The sequence below is a fragment of the Pelodiscus sinensis genome, chromosome 1 (genome assembly GCF_052426305.1).
Source record: "Pelodiscus sinensis isolate ZL-2025 chromosome 1, ASM5242630v1, whole genome shotgun sequence".
NCBI lineage: Eukaryota > Metazoa > Chordata > Testudines > Trionychidae > Pelodiscus > Pelodiscus sinensis.
Window position 1 is genome coordinate 340,250,556 of NC_143052.1, and position 21,265 is coordinate 340,271,820.

Here is a 21,265-nt window from a genome sequence, read left to right on the forward strand (position 1 = left end):
TGTGAGACGCTTACACCACCACTGCCACCCACACTGCTGAACCCATTCTGGCAATTAAATAGAGATGTTCCATCCCTAGGGCTCTGGCTGATACCCCTTCTGAACACCGACCATCTTCTGGAGAGAGAAACTGCTAGTCCTGTAGTTAGCTGGATTTTCCTCCCTGGGGCACTTCAGATCTAGCAGTTTGATTATTTTTGTTTAACAATTTTTTCTTTACTTTGTTTTGCACAGAAAAAGAGTAACACTGGCGTTTAGAATTCAGGATGAAAATGCTCATGAAGGTGGATGGAAGCCTTTTGGCAGGGCAGGGAACCTCTATTCCATAATGCAGTTTTGCAATGCAAGGCACCACCACTCCTTGCTTTGATATGGGAACTTTTAAAGTCAGATTTCCACCCTGCAGGAGTTGTATACAATATGGGAGCTGGATATGCTGCTCTTGAGTCCAGTCCTAAATTTGGAGGTCTCTTTCCTAAATTGCAAAGTACTGTGCGCTTGATCAGATTGAAAACATGAGTCCACCACTCCTGAACTATGCAGTTTGGATCTACATTCATGGTTTATTTTGTTGGACATATCTCTAGCCCTGACTGAATTTTATCTTGTGAAACTTAGTTTTGGTAATTACAAAGGTACAGTGAGAGAGAGTCCCTGCCTGGAGCATCTAGCGTCTATTTAGATGAAAGATTATTATTATTGGTGTGCATTGATAAACCTGTTGGAATTGCAAGCTATCACTTTCAGTGGTATGGGGGCAGTGTTCCCTGTAAGCCGTAAATGTGTGGCGCCACTCAGGAGAGATTCAGATGCTGCCGAGTTGATTAGCAGAGTGTCTGCAGCTAAGTTTGTGTTTCTCTTGCACATTCATGCATGCCTTGGTGTACAGACATTTTATTCTGCACACCGATGGAAAAAATCCACATATGGATAGAAAACATTAACAGGAACATTGTGCAGGGCATTTCCTGGCCCTGATTGTAGGCTAGCAGAGTCTGTAGACAAGCATACAGTCTGTCGTCAGTCTGCAGAGAACAATCCTAGAACAAGGTGAGGTGAGTGTTGCTTCCGTGTCTTATGGAGCAGCCTATTTTGTCTTGTCTCTCTCTGCTGAGGGCTGGCCCTACCATGAGGCAAACTGAGGCGGCCACCTCAGGTGCCAGACTGTGGGGGGGACCACTAGGACCCAGAGTGTAGAAAATTGTGTCTGGAGTTGGTGCATATGTATTCTCTCTGCTCTAGATGCACAGAGATGGTGGAGTGCCATCAGAGGGGTAGAACAGGAAGAGGGCAGAATTGAGACCTTTCAAAGTATTGGCCCAAGAGAGGGGGCATGGGGACATCGTTTGAGCTCCCCGCCTCATAGAATACTAGGACTGGAAGGGACCTCGAGAGGTCATCGAGTCCAGTCCCCTGACCTCATGGCAGGACCAAATACTGTCTAGACCATCCCTGATAGACATTTATCTAACCTACTCTTAAATATCTCCACAGATGGAGATTCCACAACCTTCCTGGGCAATTTATTCCAGTGTTTAACTACCCTGACAGTTAGGAACTTTTTCCTAATGTCCAACCTAAACCTCTCTTGCTGCAGTTTAAGCCCATTGCTTCTTGTTCTATCCCCAGAGGCCAAGATGAACAAGTTTTCTCCCTCCTTCTTATGACACCCTTTTAGATACCTGAAAACTGCTATCATGTCCCCCCTCAGTCTTCTCTTTTCTAAACTAAACAAACCCAATTCCTTCAGTCTTCCCTCATAGGTCATGTTCTCTAGACTTTTAATCATTCTTCTTGCTCTTCTCTGGACCCTCTCCAATTTCTCCACATCTTTCTTGAAATGCGGTGCCCAGAACTGAACACAACTGAACTCAGGTGCCAAAATGTTGTGGGCTGGCCCTGTCTCTGCTTTTGATTATTGTGAGTTATCATTTGGGATTTTAAGAATAAAAAGTAGTTACGCTGCAGCCTTCCACAAAGACAAACATAAAATGTTCTGACTTCCATTTGCCATTAACGGAACAATTATCCCATTGTGAAGAGAAGGAATCGAGGCACAGATTTCTGTAAAGTGGACACAAGCTGTTTGTGCTTCTAAAGATCAGTCTCTTCTTAAAGCCATGTGCAATTGCAGTTCCATTTTCTCAGTCTTTCTGGTTTAATATAATGAAAAAAATTATGTTGCAAGGTATAGTTTTGTCTTAGTGTTATTCACCAATCTGACCATGTTCCTTCATTGCCTTCAATGATGCTTCATATTCCTGCAGACCTGAGCAACTAGTCAAGGTCTGGGGCACTGGGGCTTTTCCAGTTGGGAGTAAACATCAATTTTAGAGTGTGGCATTTTTGTTGATGCTTATTGTTGATATACAAGGAATGTAGGAGTCCTGTTTCCCTGCAAAAGAGCCTCACCGGGTACAACGGCTGCCACTCTTTCCAGACAGTACCCCAAATCTCGCTAAGCTTTTTTCAGGCCATTGCCAGTTGCTTGCTCAGTGTCTCTCCCATGCCTCTTTATCAACACCTCCAGCCAAACCATGCCCAGTGGAACGCTCTGCCGGCAAGATGCTAATTTCTGGGCAGGCCTTTCCCTTAGGTGAGGGCTTGTGATAAAAGTATTTGAAATGGAACAGACCTGCCAGCATGTTTCAGAATCAGAGGCTTACTCAGTAATTTGTGATGGATGCAAGGCTATTTGTATAGCCAACCCGAAATATCTGACACTGATGCATTGCTGCATGACATGTGTCAAATTGCACCCGGATTCCCACACCTCCAGTGTCTATCACCATCCAACAGCAAGCATGCAAGAGTCCAAGAAACCTAGTTCCTTGATTTTTAGGGCCTGATCCTGCAGACACCCATGAACTCATGTGAAGAGTTCCATCCAAACTGTCACTTTTATAGCATAGTCCAAGTGAACTGACCATGATTTATTGTCAAACCCATTGGATAATAATTCCCATAGTGATGTGAAGGGCTTAAATGCTAGAAGTGTAATTCCATTTCTGTGAAAAGTGATTTAAAAAAAGAGAGAGAGGATTCTGGGACTCCAAATGGCATCTTTTGTCTTTTCACCAAAATGCAGAATGTGAAAGCTGTATCTGAGACACCAGCAGTCCCGCCAGTTTCAGAAGATGAAGATGATGAGGATGATGCTGCTCCACCTCCAGTGATAGCACCGCGACCTGAGCACACAAAATCAGTAAGTCAGCTAGAAATCTTTCTTCCCTTCCTACTGACTTTACCGCTTCAGGCCAGACAGCACCTTGGGTCAGCTCTGGGCAAGGGATGGTGCACACCCTGTTGCACTGCCCCAGGAATGCACTTGAGAACCAGTTGTGTGCCAGAGTCACAGTGTGTCCAAACTCACGCTAGCTCAGATTGAGCTGGCATGCTAAAAAGCAATATGGTTGGGCCGCAGGAGGCGAGGGGCTAGCCACCCCGGGGACATGCTGTGGTCTCAGGTGGGTACGCACTTGGAGTGTCTGCCTCTCCCATTGCACTTGCCTCTGTGGCCAAGCTGCTATTTTTAGCATTTTAGCTCTGGGGAAGGAGTAAAATGCTTCATGCCTTTTCCTAGAGCAGCTTAATACCTCCATGAGTCCAGCCATGGTGCTCTTATTGTAGTAAAATGACTTGCTGTAGTAAAAATTCTTTCATTGCTTGGAACATGCTACAAGTTGCTGCTCTATAAATTGGGACTCTCTGGTCTGGCAACATCCATGGTCCAGCAGGACCACACATGATCCAGGATCAGAGAGTCCTGGTGCGCCTCCAGAGTGTGGGGAGGAGGGAAACCCGGTGCAATGTGAGGTAGGGGCTGGGAGTCCAGCACATGGCCCGGCTTGGCTGGGGGAGAGGGAGGGAGAGCAGAGCTGGGAAGCCCAGCCTCATGGCTCAGCTGGGCTGCAAGTGCAGGTGGGTGGGAGCGAAGCCCAGTGCACAGCCTAGCTGGGTTGCTCAGGGAAGCCAGGAAGCCTGGTGGGGTGGCAGGGCACGGGGTGGAGCCGATAGGAGGAGGCCAGAAATAACCTCCTGGTCCAGCAAAATCCCTCATCTGGGACCAGTCAGATCCTGAGGGTGCTGCACAAGGGAGGTCCAATCTATACTGCTAAGGACATATCTCTAGTGCACAGAGACCTTTTATTTTCAGCCTTCTTTACTACAACATATTTACCCCCTTTCTCCCCAACATAAAGGTATATACCCGTTCTGTGATAGAGCCCCTTCCGCCGCCTCCTACCAAAGATGTGGCCACCTCCCCTATCTCCTCGCCCTCGGAAAACAACACAACATCCCCAGACACAATGACCAGGAATACAGAGAAACAGAAGAAAAAGCCAAAGATGTCAGATGAAGAAATCTTGGAAAAATTAAGTACGACATCTTTTAAAATCTTCTTTCTGATTTATTTGGTGGCTTAGAGGCAAATTCCATTCCCAAATCCTTAATAAACACAGATCCTGTGACTGTTCCATTCTGAGAGCTCTCACTTCAGACTTCACTGTATGACTCAATGTTTGTTGTTTTTCAGTGACCAATTCAAGTGCAAATTTAAGCACTGAGAGCTTTATTTTCAGGCATGCTGAGCAGGATGATTGCGAGTAAGCCCCTATGGGAGCTGCAGATGCTCAGACACTGTAGCAATTAGGCCCTGAATAGATAAATGCATATTTTTTTGTAGTGTAAAAGTAGAAGCCAACCTAGATGTTGGTTTTTCTTAACTTTAGGACAGCGGTTCCCAGCCTTTTCCAGATGGGGACCCATTTTGACAAATTTAATTTTTGGCAATTAAAAAAATGCGTGAATGGCTCTTTAAGAGCCACCTAGGGAGATACCTGGCGACCCTTTTGAAATGTAATGGCGACTCATATTTGGGTCCCGACCCATAGGTTTGGAAACCGTGCTCTAGGATGATTATATTAAACTTTTTTGTTAGCCTGCAGATTAGTTAGCCTGCAGGTTTGTTAGCCTGCAAAGTTTATTACTGTGTCTCCCAAAAAAAACCAACGCCCCCCACAAAAAAGCCCTAAATAAAATCAGCGAAGGATTATAGCTACAACACTTCCCCATTGCTCCCCTCCCATGGATACCATGGCCTTACCTGACCAGTGCCCAGCATGAGGCATGCAGCTTCTTCAAGGGGACTGAAGAAGTCTTTGACAAGGTCCCTCATCAAAGGCTCTTAAGTAAAGTTATTTGTCATGGTATAAGAGGGAAGGTCCTCACATGAACTGGTAACTGGTTAATAGACAGAAAACAAAGAGTAGGAATAAATGGTCAGTTTTCAGAATGGAGAGAGAGAACTAGTGGTGTCCCCCAAGGGTCCTTATTGGGACCAATCCTATTCAACCTATTTATAACCTGGAGAAAGGGGTAAACTGTGAGGTGGCAAAAGTTGCAGATCACACCAAACTGCTCAAGATAGTGAAGACCAAAGCAGACTGTGAAGAGCTTCAAAAAGATCTTACCAAACTACATGATTGGTCAACAAAATGGCAAATGAAATTTAATTTTGATAAATGTGAAGTAACACACATTGGAAAAAAAAATCCCTACTATAAATACAAAATGATGGGGACTAATTCTAATTTAGCTATAACCACTCAAGAGAGAGATCTTGGAGTCATTGTGGATAGTTCTCTGAAAAAATCCACTCACTGCGCAGTGGCAGTCAAAAAAGCAAACAGAATGTTAGGAATAATTTATAAAAGGGTTCGAGAATAAGACTGAGATATATTGCCTCTATATAAATCCATGGTATGCCCACATCTTGAATACAGGTTCAGAAAAGGGTAACAAAAATGATTAGGGATTTGGAACGGTGCCATATGAAGAGAGATTAAAGACTGGGACTTTTCATCTTAGAAAAGAGGAGACTAAGGGGGAATATGATACAGGTCTATAAAATCATGACTGGTGTGGAAAAAGTGATTAAGGAAAAGTGATTTACTTATTCCCACAATATAAGAAATAGGGGTCACCAAATGAAATTAATAGGCAGCAGGTTTTTTAAAAAAAAGGAAGTTTTTCTTCACTCATCGCACAGTCAACATGTGGAACTCCTTGCCAGAGGATGTGGTGAAGGCTAGGACTTTAACAGGGTTCAAAAAAAGAGCTAGATAGATTCATGGAGGTTAGGTCCATCAATGGCTGTTAGCCAGGAGGGGTAGGAATGGTGTCCCTAGCCTCTGTTTGTCTGTAAACGGGTGACAGGAGAGGGCTCATATGAGGATTATCTGTTGTGTTCCCTTCCTCTGGGGCATCTGGTATTGGCCACTATTGGCAGACACGATACTGGGTTAGATGGTCCTTTGGTCTGACCCAGTATGGCCATTCTTACGTTTTTGTGATGTTCAGAGGTTAAGCTGCTCACCACTTTTTATAAATCAGGCCCCAGCAACGGATCTCAAAATCAAGATGCCCCAGATCACTAGACATAGGCCCAGTTTTCCACCATGTCTCTAAACGGTTTCAACAGTTGATTTAAATCTGTAACACTTTAAAAAACACCAAGGCTAAATCTACACTGGCACTTCACTGCGCTGTGACTTTCTGGCTCAGAAGTATGAAAAACACCCCTCTCCCTCCGAGTGCAGCAAGTTACAGCGCCATAAAGCACTGGTGCGAACCAGACTACAGCTCTTGGAGCAGTGCTGTTAGCTACTCCCCTCATGGAGGTGGTTTACAGAGAGCGCTTGGAGACCACTGTGGCCACACTTTCAGTTTCAAGTGCTGATGTGGCTGTGCTTTCAACTTGTAATTGTAGACATAGCCTTAGGTACTGTGAGTGCCTTTAAAATTATTGTTTAAATGCACCTGAGATGAGCACCCACCCTAGAAAATCTCCACCTCTCTTCCCCGCAAAACCAAATAAGAGAGGTTTTTTTTTTCCCTCATTAAAACTCTGCTCTCTTAACCAGAAGCCTTTACCAAGGCCTGGGTAATATAGCTATCCTGAAGGTTCCCAACCTCTGACTTCTACGTAGTCACTTGGCACAAGCAAAATTTAAAAACATAAGACAATAAAACATAACTTACACAAATCAACTGTAGTACAAATATGAATTGTAATAGCACACGGCATCAGCTCTTTAGCTACTCTAAATTAGAATAGTGCCTCTGAACTCAGGAAAAACTTTCTACCTAGAAGGATAGTTACATTGTGGAATAGATTTCCAGTGGAGGTTGTGGAATCCCCATCATTGGAGGTTTCTAAGGCCATGCTTTCACTCAGTGAAAAATTGACACGGTTGTGAATGATCTTCTGGAGTTTGATGTAGCAGGTCTAATTAAGACCTGCTGAATCAAACTCAGAGGGTGTGCCCATCAGTGGCCAGTATTTCTACTCCTGTGAGGAGTAAGGGAAGTCAACAGGAGTGTTTGCTCTAGTTGGCCTGCTGTGGGGATGGGGAGAAACTTGAATCAAGGTACGTCAACTCCAGCTATGTAATTAATGTAGCTGGAGTTGCATATCTTGATTCAGCCTTCCTCTTTAGTGTAGACCTGGCCAAAAAACAGGTTAGGTAAACACCTGTCTTGTGGATCTAGACTTACTTGGTCCTGCTTCAGCATAGTGGGCTGGACTAGATGAGCTCTCGAGGTCCCTCCATTTCTGTGGTTACTGTTGGTTGTATTACCCTGATTCCCAATCATGTACCTGGATGCCGTAGTGCTTGGTGTTTTACAAACACAGGGCAAAAACCCCAAAGAGCTGGCAATCTAAGTAGATCTTTGTCCCGCCAGCTGAGGCTGTGCCTCTTAGCACCGTAATCTGTGAAAAATGGATTAACAGCTGTAATAGGTATGAAAACACTTCAGGCTGAGATTTTTTTTTTTCAAAGCGATTAGGAGATTTGGATGTACAATTCCTAGTGAAATGAACACTAAACTTACCATTGCTCACGTAAAATCAAACTTTTCATTCTCTAAAAGTTCACATTTTCAGGGCCTAATATTGGACATATAACTCACGTGAGCGGTCTTATTAACACCAAATGAGCACTTGTGTGAGTAAGAGCAATATGCACGAGTGTTTACAGGATCAGACCATTATATTTTGTTAGCAAAGGAGCAGCTAGTCTGTAACAAAAGGCTACTACTAGAATGACTTGAGGAATTTAAGGCAATGTGAATGCCACACTTGCAAAGTCACTACAGCTGTGTTGTATTACGTGTTTCAGCTTTACTGGATTTGCTTTAAAGGGCCATGCATTCAGCATTGTGTTCGTTCTCTCACATTGGTCCATTAGCAGCACCTCCTGCTACCTGTAATATTGGGTTTTTGCTGGAAGCTTTGTTGTGCAATATCTCCCCCATGTGATTCCACTGAAGGGAACAGAATTGAACTTGCTCATACTGGGTTTTAGTTAGGCCCATACCTGAGTCTTCTGGTAGCCACTTAAAGTTCCTGTAAACATAGTTAAGAACAGCCATACTGGGTCAGACCAAAGGCCTATCTGGCCTAATCTTCTAACAGTGGCCAAGGGAATAAACAGAACAGGTAGTTATCAAACCAAGTCATCCCCTGTCACCCATTCCCAGCTTCTGGCAAAGTTGAACAGCTTTTCTTGCAACTGCAAATATTGAAGGATTTTAAGAATTTTTAGCTCATGTGCAACACTTTGTCAACCTTAACTAATCTTTCCAACTTCCTGTGAGGCAGGGACGTATTACCCTATTTTACAGGTGGAGACATGGAAGCAGAGATTAAAGCCAATGTTTAATATCACATCTCTGCCTAAATCCTGTCATTACCCCCTCCAGCATTCATCAAATGTATAGGCTGAACTTAGGCCCATGCCTGACACTAAAAGAGAGGTTTCTTAAGGATCATTTCTGCAATTGTGGTGTCAGTTCTAGGTTTGGGTAGGTGGGCTGCCTCCTCTCTATTACTTCTGTCTGCCCCAGATCCTGTGGTTTGGCTGTTTCCCAGTGGTGTCTGAAAATAGCCTGCTTTTCCATGGCTTGTCACTGGGTTCCCAGTAAAATTGAAAATGAAACACTCCACTGATTTTTTTATGAGAGAGATCCTCTGGAAACTGGAAGGTTTCTGTCAGAGCCTTGCCTGATTTCCTGCTGGGTAGCCAGCCAGGGAGACGCCTTGGGACAAGGGATCCCAGGGCTTTTGGGATCTGTGGCTCTGGGACAGCCCACCAGGCAGTCTGCCCTGTAGCTGAAGACCTTGTGGCTTCCAAGGTCTGGCTCCAAAGCAGCTCATCAAGCAGACTGTCCCCTGGTAAGGGTTTTATCTCTCTTCATGGAGAATTTCAGAATTTGGGGATTTTGTTCTAAATTGGAATAAAGCCAAATCTCCAGCTATCATTCCGTCCCACAGAGGACTTTATATTTCTCTGCCCACTTCTACTAAATACAAACCCCAATCCTCTGCACTCAGCTTTCTCTTGGCAGCAAGTGAGCAGAGCAGCCCCGCTGGTGGAAAAAAGATGAGCATCCACTGCACATTAACTGTGGTGACAGTGAAGCTTGTGGCCTTCCAGAAAACTAGTTCTGAACCCTGCAGAGAATTCCATGTGAGCAGCTCCTGCATCTGCCCAGTGCAGCTGCGGGCATTTGTTCATGCCAACCAGTCATGAGCAAATGCCTGGGCAGGTCCTTTAATCACTGCCGGAGCCCTGCACAGCGCATTCTGGGCTGGCGGGGGAGGGGTGCATGGTGCTGATGGGTGGCTGCCCCAGCCCTGCCCTTTTTGCCCAAGGCCCCACCCCTTCCAGGAGCAGAGAGCCCAGGGGCCCAGTGTGGCATAGTGGGGATTGTTTGCTTTGTTATATTGTATGCAATTCCTACTGTCCTGTACTGTTCTGTTGTAACCCCGTGTGGGTGCCTCAGTTTCCCCGAGGCGCTGCACTAATACCTGGCTGGGGATGAGAATGTTGGGTGTGGCTTTCTCTGAGGGGGAGGCATACACTACAATAGCTCAGGCTGTCTTGTAACCTGAGCCTAGGTGGAAGATTCAATAGGTGACATCTTTTGAAGCTAGACAAAAGAGGAGCCAGTGCTGCTTGCAGAGTTGGCACTGGCTGCTGAGTGTGTGAGGGGGGCGCTGGCCCTAGGTCCCCCTCTCCCCAAGTTGGATTGTACTGGCTGCTCCTGGTTTGTGTATTAACAGGTCTGTACTACACTGTATCTCTATTCTACTTGCTGGCTGAGAACCCCATCTGGCTGCAGATGGGGGTGCAGGGCCCAGTGACTCCCCCACACTCAGTGACACCCAGCAATTCGGTTGGGACCGTGATGTACAAGAGATTGCACTGGTGTATAATGAAAACTTTAAATCCCATTCTCCCCTCTTCCCTCTGCTTTTTTTTTTTAAAGGAAGCATCGTGAGCGTGGGTGACCCCAAAAAGAAATACACTCGGTTTGAGAAGATTGGACAAGGGTTAGTACATTCTGCTCCTCCCCCGTACAAATAAAGCAGAAAACCCAAGCTGTGTGTGTTTGCTGAGAACAGTATCATGAAATTTTCCTCTCTTCCTCCCCTCACATATTCTTGAGTCATTGTGACTGTGAGGTTTTGTGTGATTGTTTAATATTAAAATATATGTCATTAGATGACCATGTTGCTAAATATATCTGTGTGCAGGGAAAGAACCGTTTATTTCCACTGCACAAAACCATCTTCAAATTACAGATTTGCTTTCAGTATTAACAGTCTCTGCTCAGCATTGATTTTGTGTCCCCTTCAGGTGGGGAACAGGAGAGAGGAATATGGGATGCCTCAAAGAGATTACCCTCTTTCTTTACTGAAAGTTGACTCAATTTTTTAAGATGGCTCTTGAGTTTACTGTATATGTTTTCTCGCCATACTGAGTATACATATGATAAACTTTTGTTCCATTTAACATATGCAGGCCTTTCTCTCTCTCTCTTTGGGCCATTAAAGGGAATGGAAGATTTTCTACTGAATCCAGAGGGTGCAGGATTCATCAAGCTATCTATTCCTCGTTACAAATGCCTTGTCTGGCTTGTCTCACTGGTTCAACTCTTTAATCGCTACCCTGTCGGGGAGCCTTGTTACTGTCATGTCAGTTTAGACAGGATCAAATCCTGTTCTGAATTAGTGATTTTTTTTTTCCAGAAGGAGGTCCAGTCAATGATAAGACCAAGGCCCTAAACACATCAAGAGATTGTGGTGTTATACCTAGTTCCTTAATAGTCTTTTCTCTCTTTAGATATTGGGGTTAGCACATAAATATTTCAGATTACTCACTCTTGGAAATGTTGTGTTTAAGAAAAAAATGCAATGGATTGGAACAGTCTTTTTTATTTAAACCACCCTTGCCCCTGTGTAGCACTAATAATGTGTTTTCTCTTCTCTTTGGCTAGAGCTTCAGGCACAGTATATACTGCAATGGATGTAGCTACCGGACAGGAGGTGAGCGCTGCCAGATGGTTTCTCCAGTGGGCTTTGGAACAGGACCTACAAGTTCTAGCTGACACTACAAACTACTGAGCTTCTTTCAAAGATTCATGGCATTTAGCTTTTAATGAAAACACTTAATTTAATATGAGAGAGTCCCAGGCTAGTGGTCTGAGCATAGGACTAGAAAATACCTGCAGCTCCTAAACTCAACACCCTACATATCTTCACATTTGGAAGGAATTTTTTTTGGAGCCGTGTGTGTGCGTGTGTGCGTGCGTGTGTGTGAGAGAGAGAGAGATTAACAACATAGTGTATATTTACTTATATAGTTCAGTTTCCAAGCTCTTCCAGAGAAGGGCCCATCCACTTCTATTGTCATTTAGGTACTCCTTAAATATCACTTCCCCTCTTTTGCCTACAGTGAATCTAATTGGCCTGCATGGAAAATCTTTGTTTCTCTTTCCCAATACAATCTCTGTCCACTTGCTTGTCTGCCCTAAGACTGTTAGGTCACTGAGGCAGGTACCATTCCATGTGGAATGTCTAAAAGCACACAGCACATTATTACACAACTTCTTGTCACAATATATAACAAGCTAAGAACTTCGAGTCTTTTTATAATCTTACTATGTCTATATGGATAATGAACACCCAGAGTTACTATGGAATGAATTAAAAATAAAAGAGAAAACCAGAATTTTGGAAGGGATGAATGGTTCAGTGCATAAGCCCCACTTTGACTGGGGTTAGAAAGAAACTGTTCCAGGAAGAGGTGGGGGCAGCCTATCCCATAATTATGTAGTAGAGGCTGCCTTTGCTTTGAACCTTCTGATGCTGGTTACTGTCAGACAAGATATGGGGTTAGTTAATTGGACCACTATTCTGATCCTGTCTGCAACTCCTGTGCTCCTAGGTTCTCACCAGTGCTTTAAATTCAAGATGGCTTCTTCTCTGACTATTCTGTATGCCCTGTACCATAAAGAAGTCTAGTTTATAACAGGCGTCTCCTTGACTGTTACCTCACAGATATATGAGCAGATAAAATCCTCCTGATCTAGGGAATTCTTGTCTTCCAGCTCTGTGAGGTAGGGATAAGAGCATAAGAACGGCCATACTGGGTCAGACCAAAGGTCCATCTCCATCTAACCCAGATCCTGTCTGCTGATAGTGGCCAATACCAGATGCTCCAGAAGGAGGGACAGCAGGTAATCATCACGTGATCCCTCTCCTGTCATCCATTTCCAGACAAACAGAAGCTAGGGACACCATTCTTACCCATCCTGGCTAATAGGCATTGATGGACCTAATCTCCATGAATCTATTAGCCCTTTTTTGAACTCTTTTAAAGTCCTAGTCTTCACTACATCCTCTGGCAAGGAGTTCCACAGGTTGATCGTGCGCTGAGTGAAGAAAATCTTCCTTTTGTTTGTTTTAAACCTGCTGCCTATTAATTTCATTTGGTGACCCCTAGTTCTTATTTTGTGAGAATAAGTAAACAACATTTTCTTATTCACTTTTTCCACATCAGTCATGATTTTATAGACCTCTATCATATTCCTCTTTAGTCTCCTCTTTTCTAAGCTTAAAAGTCCCAGTCTTTTTAATCTCTCTTCATATGGGACCCATTCCAAACCCTAATCATTTTTGTTGCCCTTCTCTGAACCTTTTCCAATGCCAGTATATCTTTTTGGAGATGAGAGAACCACATCTGTATGCAGTATTCAAGATGTGGTCGTACCATAGTTTTATATAGCGGCAATAAGATATTCTCTGTCTTATCCTCTATCCCTGTCAACGTGTAGATGACTGGCTTATCAGTTAATTCTGTCACCTACCCACATTTCCCCCTGCCACCAGTGCCCCCCCCATCAGGGGAGCTGTCTGTCTGTCTTTGGGGAGCTTGGACACCCCACTCCACGGGAGCTGGTCTGTGTGGGAAGCTGGTTTTTAAACTGGCTTCCCTCGTAAACTGGCACCTGCCTGCAACCCTGCAGTGCTGCCTCTGTATCAGAGGCAGCAGCACACCGTGGCAGGGGACTCCCTGGGAGATGGCCTGGGAGCGCACAGGCTGTCTGCCTCACTTCCAGGCACTATTGAATAGTTGTGTAACTGCTAAAATAGTTGTGTAACTGCGGATAAATAACTATTCAATTACACGCTATTGAACATCCCTGTAGAGGGGTCTAGAGTAGATACCCTCTGTTTTTAATTCCTTCTGTCCAGAGGGAACAAATGTCACCACTGCATATTTTACGCTTTGTAAATACTGTTACCAGCAGCACAGTCTCTGTAGTCTCACCTGTCAGGCTTTCCGGTAATAACTATCATTATAATTTCTAAGCACTCATTATACCCATTTATACTGGCATTTTCCTTGCTGGCTCTCAGGCTATGTCTACACTTCAGGCTTCTTGCACAAGAAGCTTTTTGCGGTAGAGATCTTCTGCAAAAACTTCTTGTGCAAGAGCGCGTCCACACTGCAAAAGCGCATTGGAAAAGCGATGCGCTTTTGCGCAAGAGAGCATCCAGACTGCATGGATGCGCTCTCGCAAGAAAGCTCTGATTGCCATTCACAGAATGGGCACCTCTGCTTCTTTCGATAGGCTGTTTTTGCACAAAAAAAGAGTTTCCCTTCCCCACACACCTTTTTGCACAAGAGCTCTTGCGCACAAAGGAGTTATTCCTCGTAGAAAGAGGAATACTTATCCCGTAAAAAAACCCCTCTTCTGTCAATTCACTGTACATTTTCTGGGCGAAAACGTGCTTGAGGTATGGGCGCTCCATGAGTTTTTGCACAAAAACTCTGCAGTGTAGACATAGCCTCATACGTTAGAAATGCTGCCTTTTTGTCCAAATAGCCCTTTGCCATAAAGGTGTAACCACATTCCCTTCACTTTATCTTTGCCTAAATGTTCCTACTTTCAGGTAGGAATAAGAGATCCTCCGGAAAAGGGCTTTATTCCGGAGGATCGCGCCAGTCTAGACGCTTTTTTCCAGCTTTTCCCCAAGCCGGAAAAAAAGCGGCGGACATGTTTATTTAAATCCGCGGGGGATATTTAAATCCCCCGCGGATTTCCCTATTCTGACTTACCTGCTTTGCATCCCTTTTCTGGAATTTGGGGCCAGTGTAGACGTAGCCTGAGTGTGTGTGGCCAAGTTGCCCTTTATATACTGGTATTCTGACTATTTGGATATGATGGTGAAGGGCACATTGCATCAGACCCTTGTCTACTTTGTGTACACATGCGCACGTGAAGAGGGGTGTGTGTGTGTGTGTGTGTGTGTGTGTGTGTAGTGCACTGCAGGAAGATACAAACCATGATAAGAGTCCATCTCCTAAATTATGGCTAGAAATGGGTCCGAGCCAGACTTTCTTGTCCAGACATCACCCAGCTTTGGATCTGAACACCTCTGCTCCCCCTTGCAGCTCAAGTAATTACAAAGTGAAATTATTACCTTGAAGGACTGTGCTTAAGCTAAATGAATTTGTCCCACAAAGTTCTTGGAGCATGGAAAGAAGATGTGGATCCAAAATAAAGAGAGCTGGATTCCATAAAGAATGAGCATTTTAGAGAAATCAATCCATACTGTACTAAGGAGCGATTTGTTGTTTTGCCAAGAGCACTTCAAGGAACAAGCCTGTCCAGCTATGATGCAGGCTCTTAGTAGGAAAATACTTGTCTCTTCATATTTTTTGGCTTGCTACCCTGAACATTTCTGGAAACGGACTGGATGAGAGTACTTGCCCTGTCCCAAAACAGCAGGGTGACCTGAGATGATAAAGCAGTGTTAAACTTTATTTGAAGATTGGACTTAAGTAGCAGAGACTAGAAACTGGTTGATTTCTAGGGGTGTTAATATAGTAACGCTTTCCTTATTTTTTTCCTCCTACTTTTAGGTTGCAATCAAACAAATGAATTTGCAACAGCAGCCCAAGAAAGAACTTATAATTAATGAAATCCTTGTAATGAGGGAAAACAAAAACCCCAACATTGTCAACTACTTGGACAGGTATGTTCTGATTTGTACAGGCCTATGTACAGCTGCTGTCTTTCACCGTCCTCAATCTTGTTTGAATCCAACTCAGGGTTATAGTAACTCTGTCCCAGGTGTTCTGTCCAGATCTTAGTGGATAGGTGTCTGCATCAAAGAACCTTCACTGGCACTTGGTCCACCATAAAAATGCAGGCATGGAAGGCTTTAGTCAGGATTCCAAATTGTAGCCCTCTCCTTTGCTGCATTTTAAACTCTGAAAGCAATTTCCCTCCTGCCACCGGAGGAGAAATGGAAACTAAGCCATGATGCTTACATTTTCTTTCCTCTTCCCCTGGAGCCTTGATATAAATGGTGCTGACATCCAGCATTCAGAGAAATAAGCCTGCCAGGATCCCAGGAAACACGGTCCCACTAGCAGAACTTCTAATAGAGCTCTTCTGGCATGATTCTCCCTGAGTCAGGATATAGTCATTTAGCTGCTGAATAGAAAACACATTGTCCAGGGCTGGGCACAATCTGGGTATAAAGTGTGTGTGTGGGAGAGGGAGAGGGAGGCCTTTCTCTCTGTCCTGATCGCCACTTCTTGGTGGATTCAGTCAAAGGCCTTCTGCTCCAGCGCTGAACAGAGCTATTGCCCAGGGTGCCAGTAACCTCCCCAAAGGGAACAGGGCTCTTCCTTTCACAGAGCTGGCCCCCCCTGGCATTGTGAGCACAGGCCGAGCCTTTTGGAAGAGTACGTCAGCTGCTGCTTTCCTGTTAATTCCTGGAGGTACGAGCATGCTTCCAACAGGCCATCTTCTGGAGCTCCCCCTAGGGAGTTGTGTTCCAGAACCATCTTTCATGCAAGGCTGTGCCTTACAAAAAGTACCGGTGGACAAGTTGTACTGATTTAGCTATATGTGTTTTTCTAAACCGGTATTGCTAAATCCGTACAGGACTGTGTGTAGACAAGCCCTGAGCCATAACATTCTGGCTATGTTATGTGTTCTGATACCACCTTTCCACACACAAGTTAAACTTTTACTGTTTATAAAAAAAAAAGCTACTTGTCCTCATGACTCTGAAAATCACCCAATGTGTAAGTCAATGCCGCAATGTTTCCCTGAGTCTGTAGATCAGTGGTTCCCAAACTTTTTGACATCACGCCCCCTTTTTGAAGTTTGAGAAACCCTCCCCTCCCGCCCAAAAAAATAGCAGCAAAACTTGGGGTGGAATTGTGGCTGGGTCACCTCACGTCCCCCTCCCCCCTGGAATTTCTTCAGCCCCTCCCCCCCCCACCACACACACACAGTTTGGGAATCGATGCTGTAGATGGTCTAAAACAGAGTTGAGACATGAACTGTCCCTTTCAGCCCAACAAGGTGTTTAAATCTAATGATGTCTTTAGAAACATCAGCAGTGTCAGTTTCATTGTTAACCATTTTAGAAGGAACACCCAGTTAAAAGGCTTTTATACTAATCCCAAACTGCCTTCCCATTTGCCAAAAGCTTCACTTGTCTTCTACCCAAATGCCAGAAAGCCTAGCTTCCGCTCTCTCCCCCACCTCTGCCAATTATTAGGATATAGTTATGAGCTATCCGAGCAAAAACTTGTGGCACATCAAAAACTGAAAATGCGGGGACAGCATACAGTAACTTAAATTTAGTTTCAAACTAAATAATCAGGAGTCCTTTGTATTGATTGGATTAGCCATTTTCATACTTCATTGAAGTTTTTCATATTTAACTTGAGTGAAGCTGCCATAGAATTAAAATCCAGATTGGTGCAAAGCATTCAGGGTCCTATATACAGCCCTTTTGGCTTGGACCACATGCTTAAATCTTGACTTACTCCATCCATCCCTTTTTTCCTTCAAATGCATTGTAAATAAATAGCCATGAAGTCTGTCTGTGGATTTTTCAGATTATACTGTGCAATGGAATACACATCTGCTTTACACAGATATTAAAGTCTGCAAGGCTTATTCTAAAGGGGTCGTTAGCCAAAAATGCCTCTCTTCACACTTGCAGTTATACAAATGTAAATTGTTATGAATAAAACAAAAGGTGTGTTAAGATGGAGATGTGACATTGCAAAGGCTCTGGATAGCTAAACCTTCATCTTTTTCCCAGGATATATCTGAGACTGATACCAATCCATTATTGATCAGTGCAGATGTTTTTGTGAGTACAGTAGAACATCTCTTACAAACACCTTGGGAATGGAGGAGATTGGTTCAAAGTGACAAACATTATGGTTTTCACATCTTTCAAAAGTTTACAATGGAATGTTAACTGACTACAGCTTTGAAATATTGCTATGCAGAAGAAAAAAAGTTGCTTTTAATTATCTTAATCTAAATGAAACAGGCACCAAAAAGTTTTCTTAATTTGTCAAACCTTTTTTAAACTTTCCCTTTATTTTTTTTGTAGTAGTTTACGTTTAACACAGCACTGTACTGTTACTTTCTTGCACTGTATTTGCTTTCTTTTGTCTTTGCTGCTGCCTGATGGTGTACTTCCAGTTCCAAATGAGATGTATGGTTAACAAGTCATTTTGTAACTCTCGTATTCATAACTCTGAGGTTCTACTGTATTTATTTCTCTCAGCACACTGCATACAACAATCCTCTAAATCACACACTAAGTACATACAATCACTAGATCCTTCAGTCACCCACCACACCCCATTTGTATAGTTCTCCCCATCATGCCAGGAAGACCTGAAAGAAGTGGTGAGCCTTGCAGTATAGCCGGTCCCCGAGTTATGAACGAGTTACGGACCAAACACTTGGCCATAATGCGAAGTGTTCGTAACTCGGATCCCATTGAGTTACATGGCGACCGCGCTGTTCATAAGTGCCCATCACGTTCGTAACTCGGGGACCGCATTTACGACTGCTTTGGTCGTAAGTGTGGATAGTCGTAAGTTGGGGACCAGCTGTACATCCTGATGGGGGTTCTGGATGCAGGCGAACTGAAGTGGGGTGAGCAGGATCCACCTCTGCCACCAGCCCTCTCGCAATTAAAACAGGGCTGTTAATTCAAACACTGCACATAACTGAACTGTTTAAATGGAGAGCTTTTATATGTATTGAGCCATAAGTGACTTCTAAGGTGACTTCTGGGAATTCTTGGCTGTTCTCCTTTTCGGTTTGTATTTTAAATGGCTGTGTAGAGTGTTGCAACGAACATAAGATTAGATGCTGTGCATTTAATTAGGTTGATGAAGAGCAATGTGACAACTTCCTTTGACAATAAGGTTGCTCAAAAGCCATTTATTATCCAATTAGAGAAGCTGTGCAAAGCTACTTGAATTGCACTCGCCTTGTCCACTAAGAAAATCCAGGATACCAGTTAATTACAGGCTCTGTCTTGTTTAAATGCCTCCTGTACATAAGCTGCTGTTTTTGTTTTCATCTTTCTTTCAAAAGAGACCTTGAATAAAATTGGTCATTGTACTGCTGTAGGCAATGGGCAAAGCAGCTCCCAAATAGTATTCCTCACATCTTGTAACTGTGTAGAGATTAAGTCTACAAGATGGACCTAACTGATCTGGCACCCTTGGGACCTGACTGGCCCTGGATGAAGGATTTTGACGAACTAGGGGAGGTGATCTCCAGCCCCCTGCTTGTCCTTCCCCCTGGCTTTCTGCTCCTCCCTCTTCTCCTCCCCCTCCCCCCCGCTTCCTTCCCTGCCCCTTGCAGCACAGCTGAGCTGCACACCAGACTTCCTGGCTCCCCTCCACCTGCACCACGCCGGGCTCCCATCTCCCCACCCCCTGCAGCATGCTGGGACTCTCTGATCCAGGAGCCAGACCAGAGAGTTTATAGAAGTGCAACTTGTACTGTGCTGCTTCAGTTTTGCACCAGTGTAAACCTGTGGTTCTGCTGGTTAGTAAAAGGAATAATGTGAATCAGGTCTGTCCTGGCCTGCCCTATTCCCCATCCTTTCTCAGACATGGAATGCATTGCAGGTTGGAATTCAAGTTTGCTTTAACAAATCTGTCGTTACGAAAGGTAGCATGGGGAGGGACACCCTTGAAATTAGGAACTAGACTGAGATGTGAGAGATCTAGGTTGTAAGCCCCTTAAGGATCTAGAGGCTTCCTGTGTGAAAACCAGATCATAGGCCTTTCTAGTGTCCCAATTCCTCTGATTGTAAAATGGGGCTAATCATGCGTTATCCCTTTTGTATACTACCAGGAACTCTATTTTATTACAGAAGTGCCTCAAGGTCCCAAGCAGATCAGGTCCCCATTGTTCTAGGTGCTGTATAAAAAATACTGTGCAAGTGCAATGTATTTTCACATTGGGTGTGTCTAGACTACAGGGCTTTGTCGACAAAACTATACCTGCTTCTGCACTACCACCATATTCTGTCAGCAGTTTTGTCGACGGCGGTAAACCTCATTCTACGAGGAATAACACCTTTTTTTCGATAGTACTCTGTTGGAAAAAAAGGCACCATTGCATGCAAACTGTGCTTTTTCGAAAGAGCATCTAGAGACTGTCGAAAAAGCGGCTTGCTTTGTCGACAGTACTGGTTGTAGTCTAGATGCTCTTTTTTGGCGGAGGCTTTGTTGATGGTATCTGTCGAAAAAGCCTGTAGTCTAGACATACCTATTGAGTCCCAAACCTCTGGTGCTTTGCATATGTCTGGACCACTGCACCTGTGCAGAGCCCCAGAAACATACAGGCCTTTGTTTCTTAACTTTTGAGAGAAATTTCCTTTTTAAAAAAAAAAAGAAAGAAACAACCAACCAACCACTCAGGAATAGAAACCTTCAGTTGTAGTCACCTATATGGAAAAATCCTATGCAACTCAATAGGAGTAGAATCACAGGGCTATCCAGGAATGTAATACTGTACTGTGCGCCTCTAAAATTTAATGGATAAAGCTAATTTCTGTATAAGATTTAAAAAATTAATAGTGCTCCATAGTATATAGGTGTATAATTTTGTATCAGCATGATTGCTCAAAAAGCCTGTAGAAGAGCTGTCATTTTCTATTTAATGCTATAGGATTTTTCACAAGAGCAGGTTTATAGTGATAATGATGTTTATATACTGTCTTCAATAGAAAAATCTTAAACTGCAAGCCTGAGCAACACCCACAATTCTACAGATGGGGAAACAGAGGTATAGAGATGTTCTTGGCCTAATTCTCGCACACTGATTCATGCTGATTTCCATCTCATTCCATAGGCAGCTTTATTTCAGAAGGACTACATAGTTGGGGTGGCGGAATTTGACCCCAAGTGATGGGCCCAAAGTCACACAGCAGATCAGTGGGAGGGAACAGACGTTGGGTGTCCTGACTCCTAATCCCTTTTCCTGCCTCAGAAACTGCCAACAAAAAAGCATTTGAAACGTGTCTGCAATAAACAGCTCAGTGACTAATACTGGCCCCTGCTGCACCAGCCTGCTTCCTCAGATCACATTTCCACAGCTGGAGCTGGCAGGAGGCTTGAACTAATTCTGCCTCCTTGTGGGTTGTGTAAGATCGCTCAATTACTCAGGTGCCCAGGCTCTGGCATGTACATACAGCCACTGATGACATATCTTCGGATGCCCAGCATGCTTCTGGGCTTGCTCTGCTCAGATCCGCTGCTCAGAATTACTTTCCAGCTTCCAGCTGGTGCTCGCTAGGTTCTGCGGCACATAGTCATGTGGGACATGTGGCTTGAGTCTTCCAGTTACAAACTCAGCTGTGGTGCAGAAGACACTAGTGGCAGGGGAAGAAATTGCCTCTGCCTGATTAAAGGTACTAATGAAATCTGCAAGGGAGTTATGTCTAATTGCCTTTGGATGGAAAGATGATGGGTAGGGCATACAAATCTTAAGTTGGGGTGAGGGGGGAAAGGAATTTGGGATACAATAGCTTTGGGAGTCCATTAGGAGG

General features: G+C 44.1%; 1 protein-coding gene across 3 annotated transcripts in view; it reads left to right on the forward strand.

Annotated features, from left to right (window-relative positions):
- PAK1 (p21 (RAC1) activated kinase 1) overlaps window positions 1–21,265 on the forward strand; it is a 128,583-nt gene that overhangs the window by 81,207 nt on the left and 26,111 nt on the right. For all 3 annotated transcript variants that reach the window (XM_006131928.5, XM_006131927.4, XM_006131926.4), the window contains 5 exons: window positions 3,089–3,205; window positions 4,203–4,380; window positions 10,339–10,402; window positions 11,350–11,398; window positions 15,285–15,397. In XM_006131928.5, coding sequence (XP_006131990.1) covers window positions 3,089–3,205; window positions 4,203–4,380; window positions 10,339–10,402; window positions 11,350–11,398; window positions 15,285–15,397 — 521 coding nt within the window. The remainder of the gene's footprint in view (window positions 1–3,088; window positions 3,206–4,202; window positions 4,381–10,338; window positions 10,403–11,349; window positions 11,399–15,284; window positions 15,398–21,265) is intronic.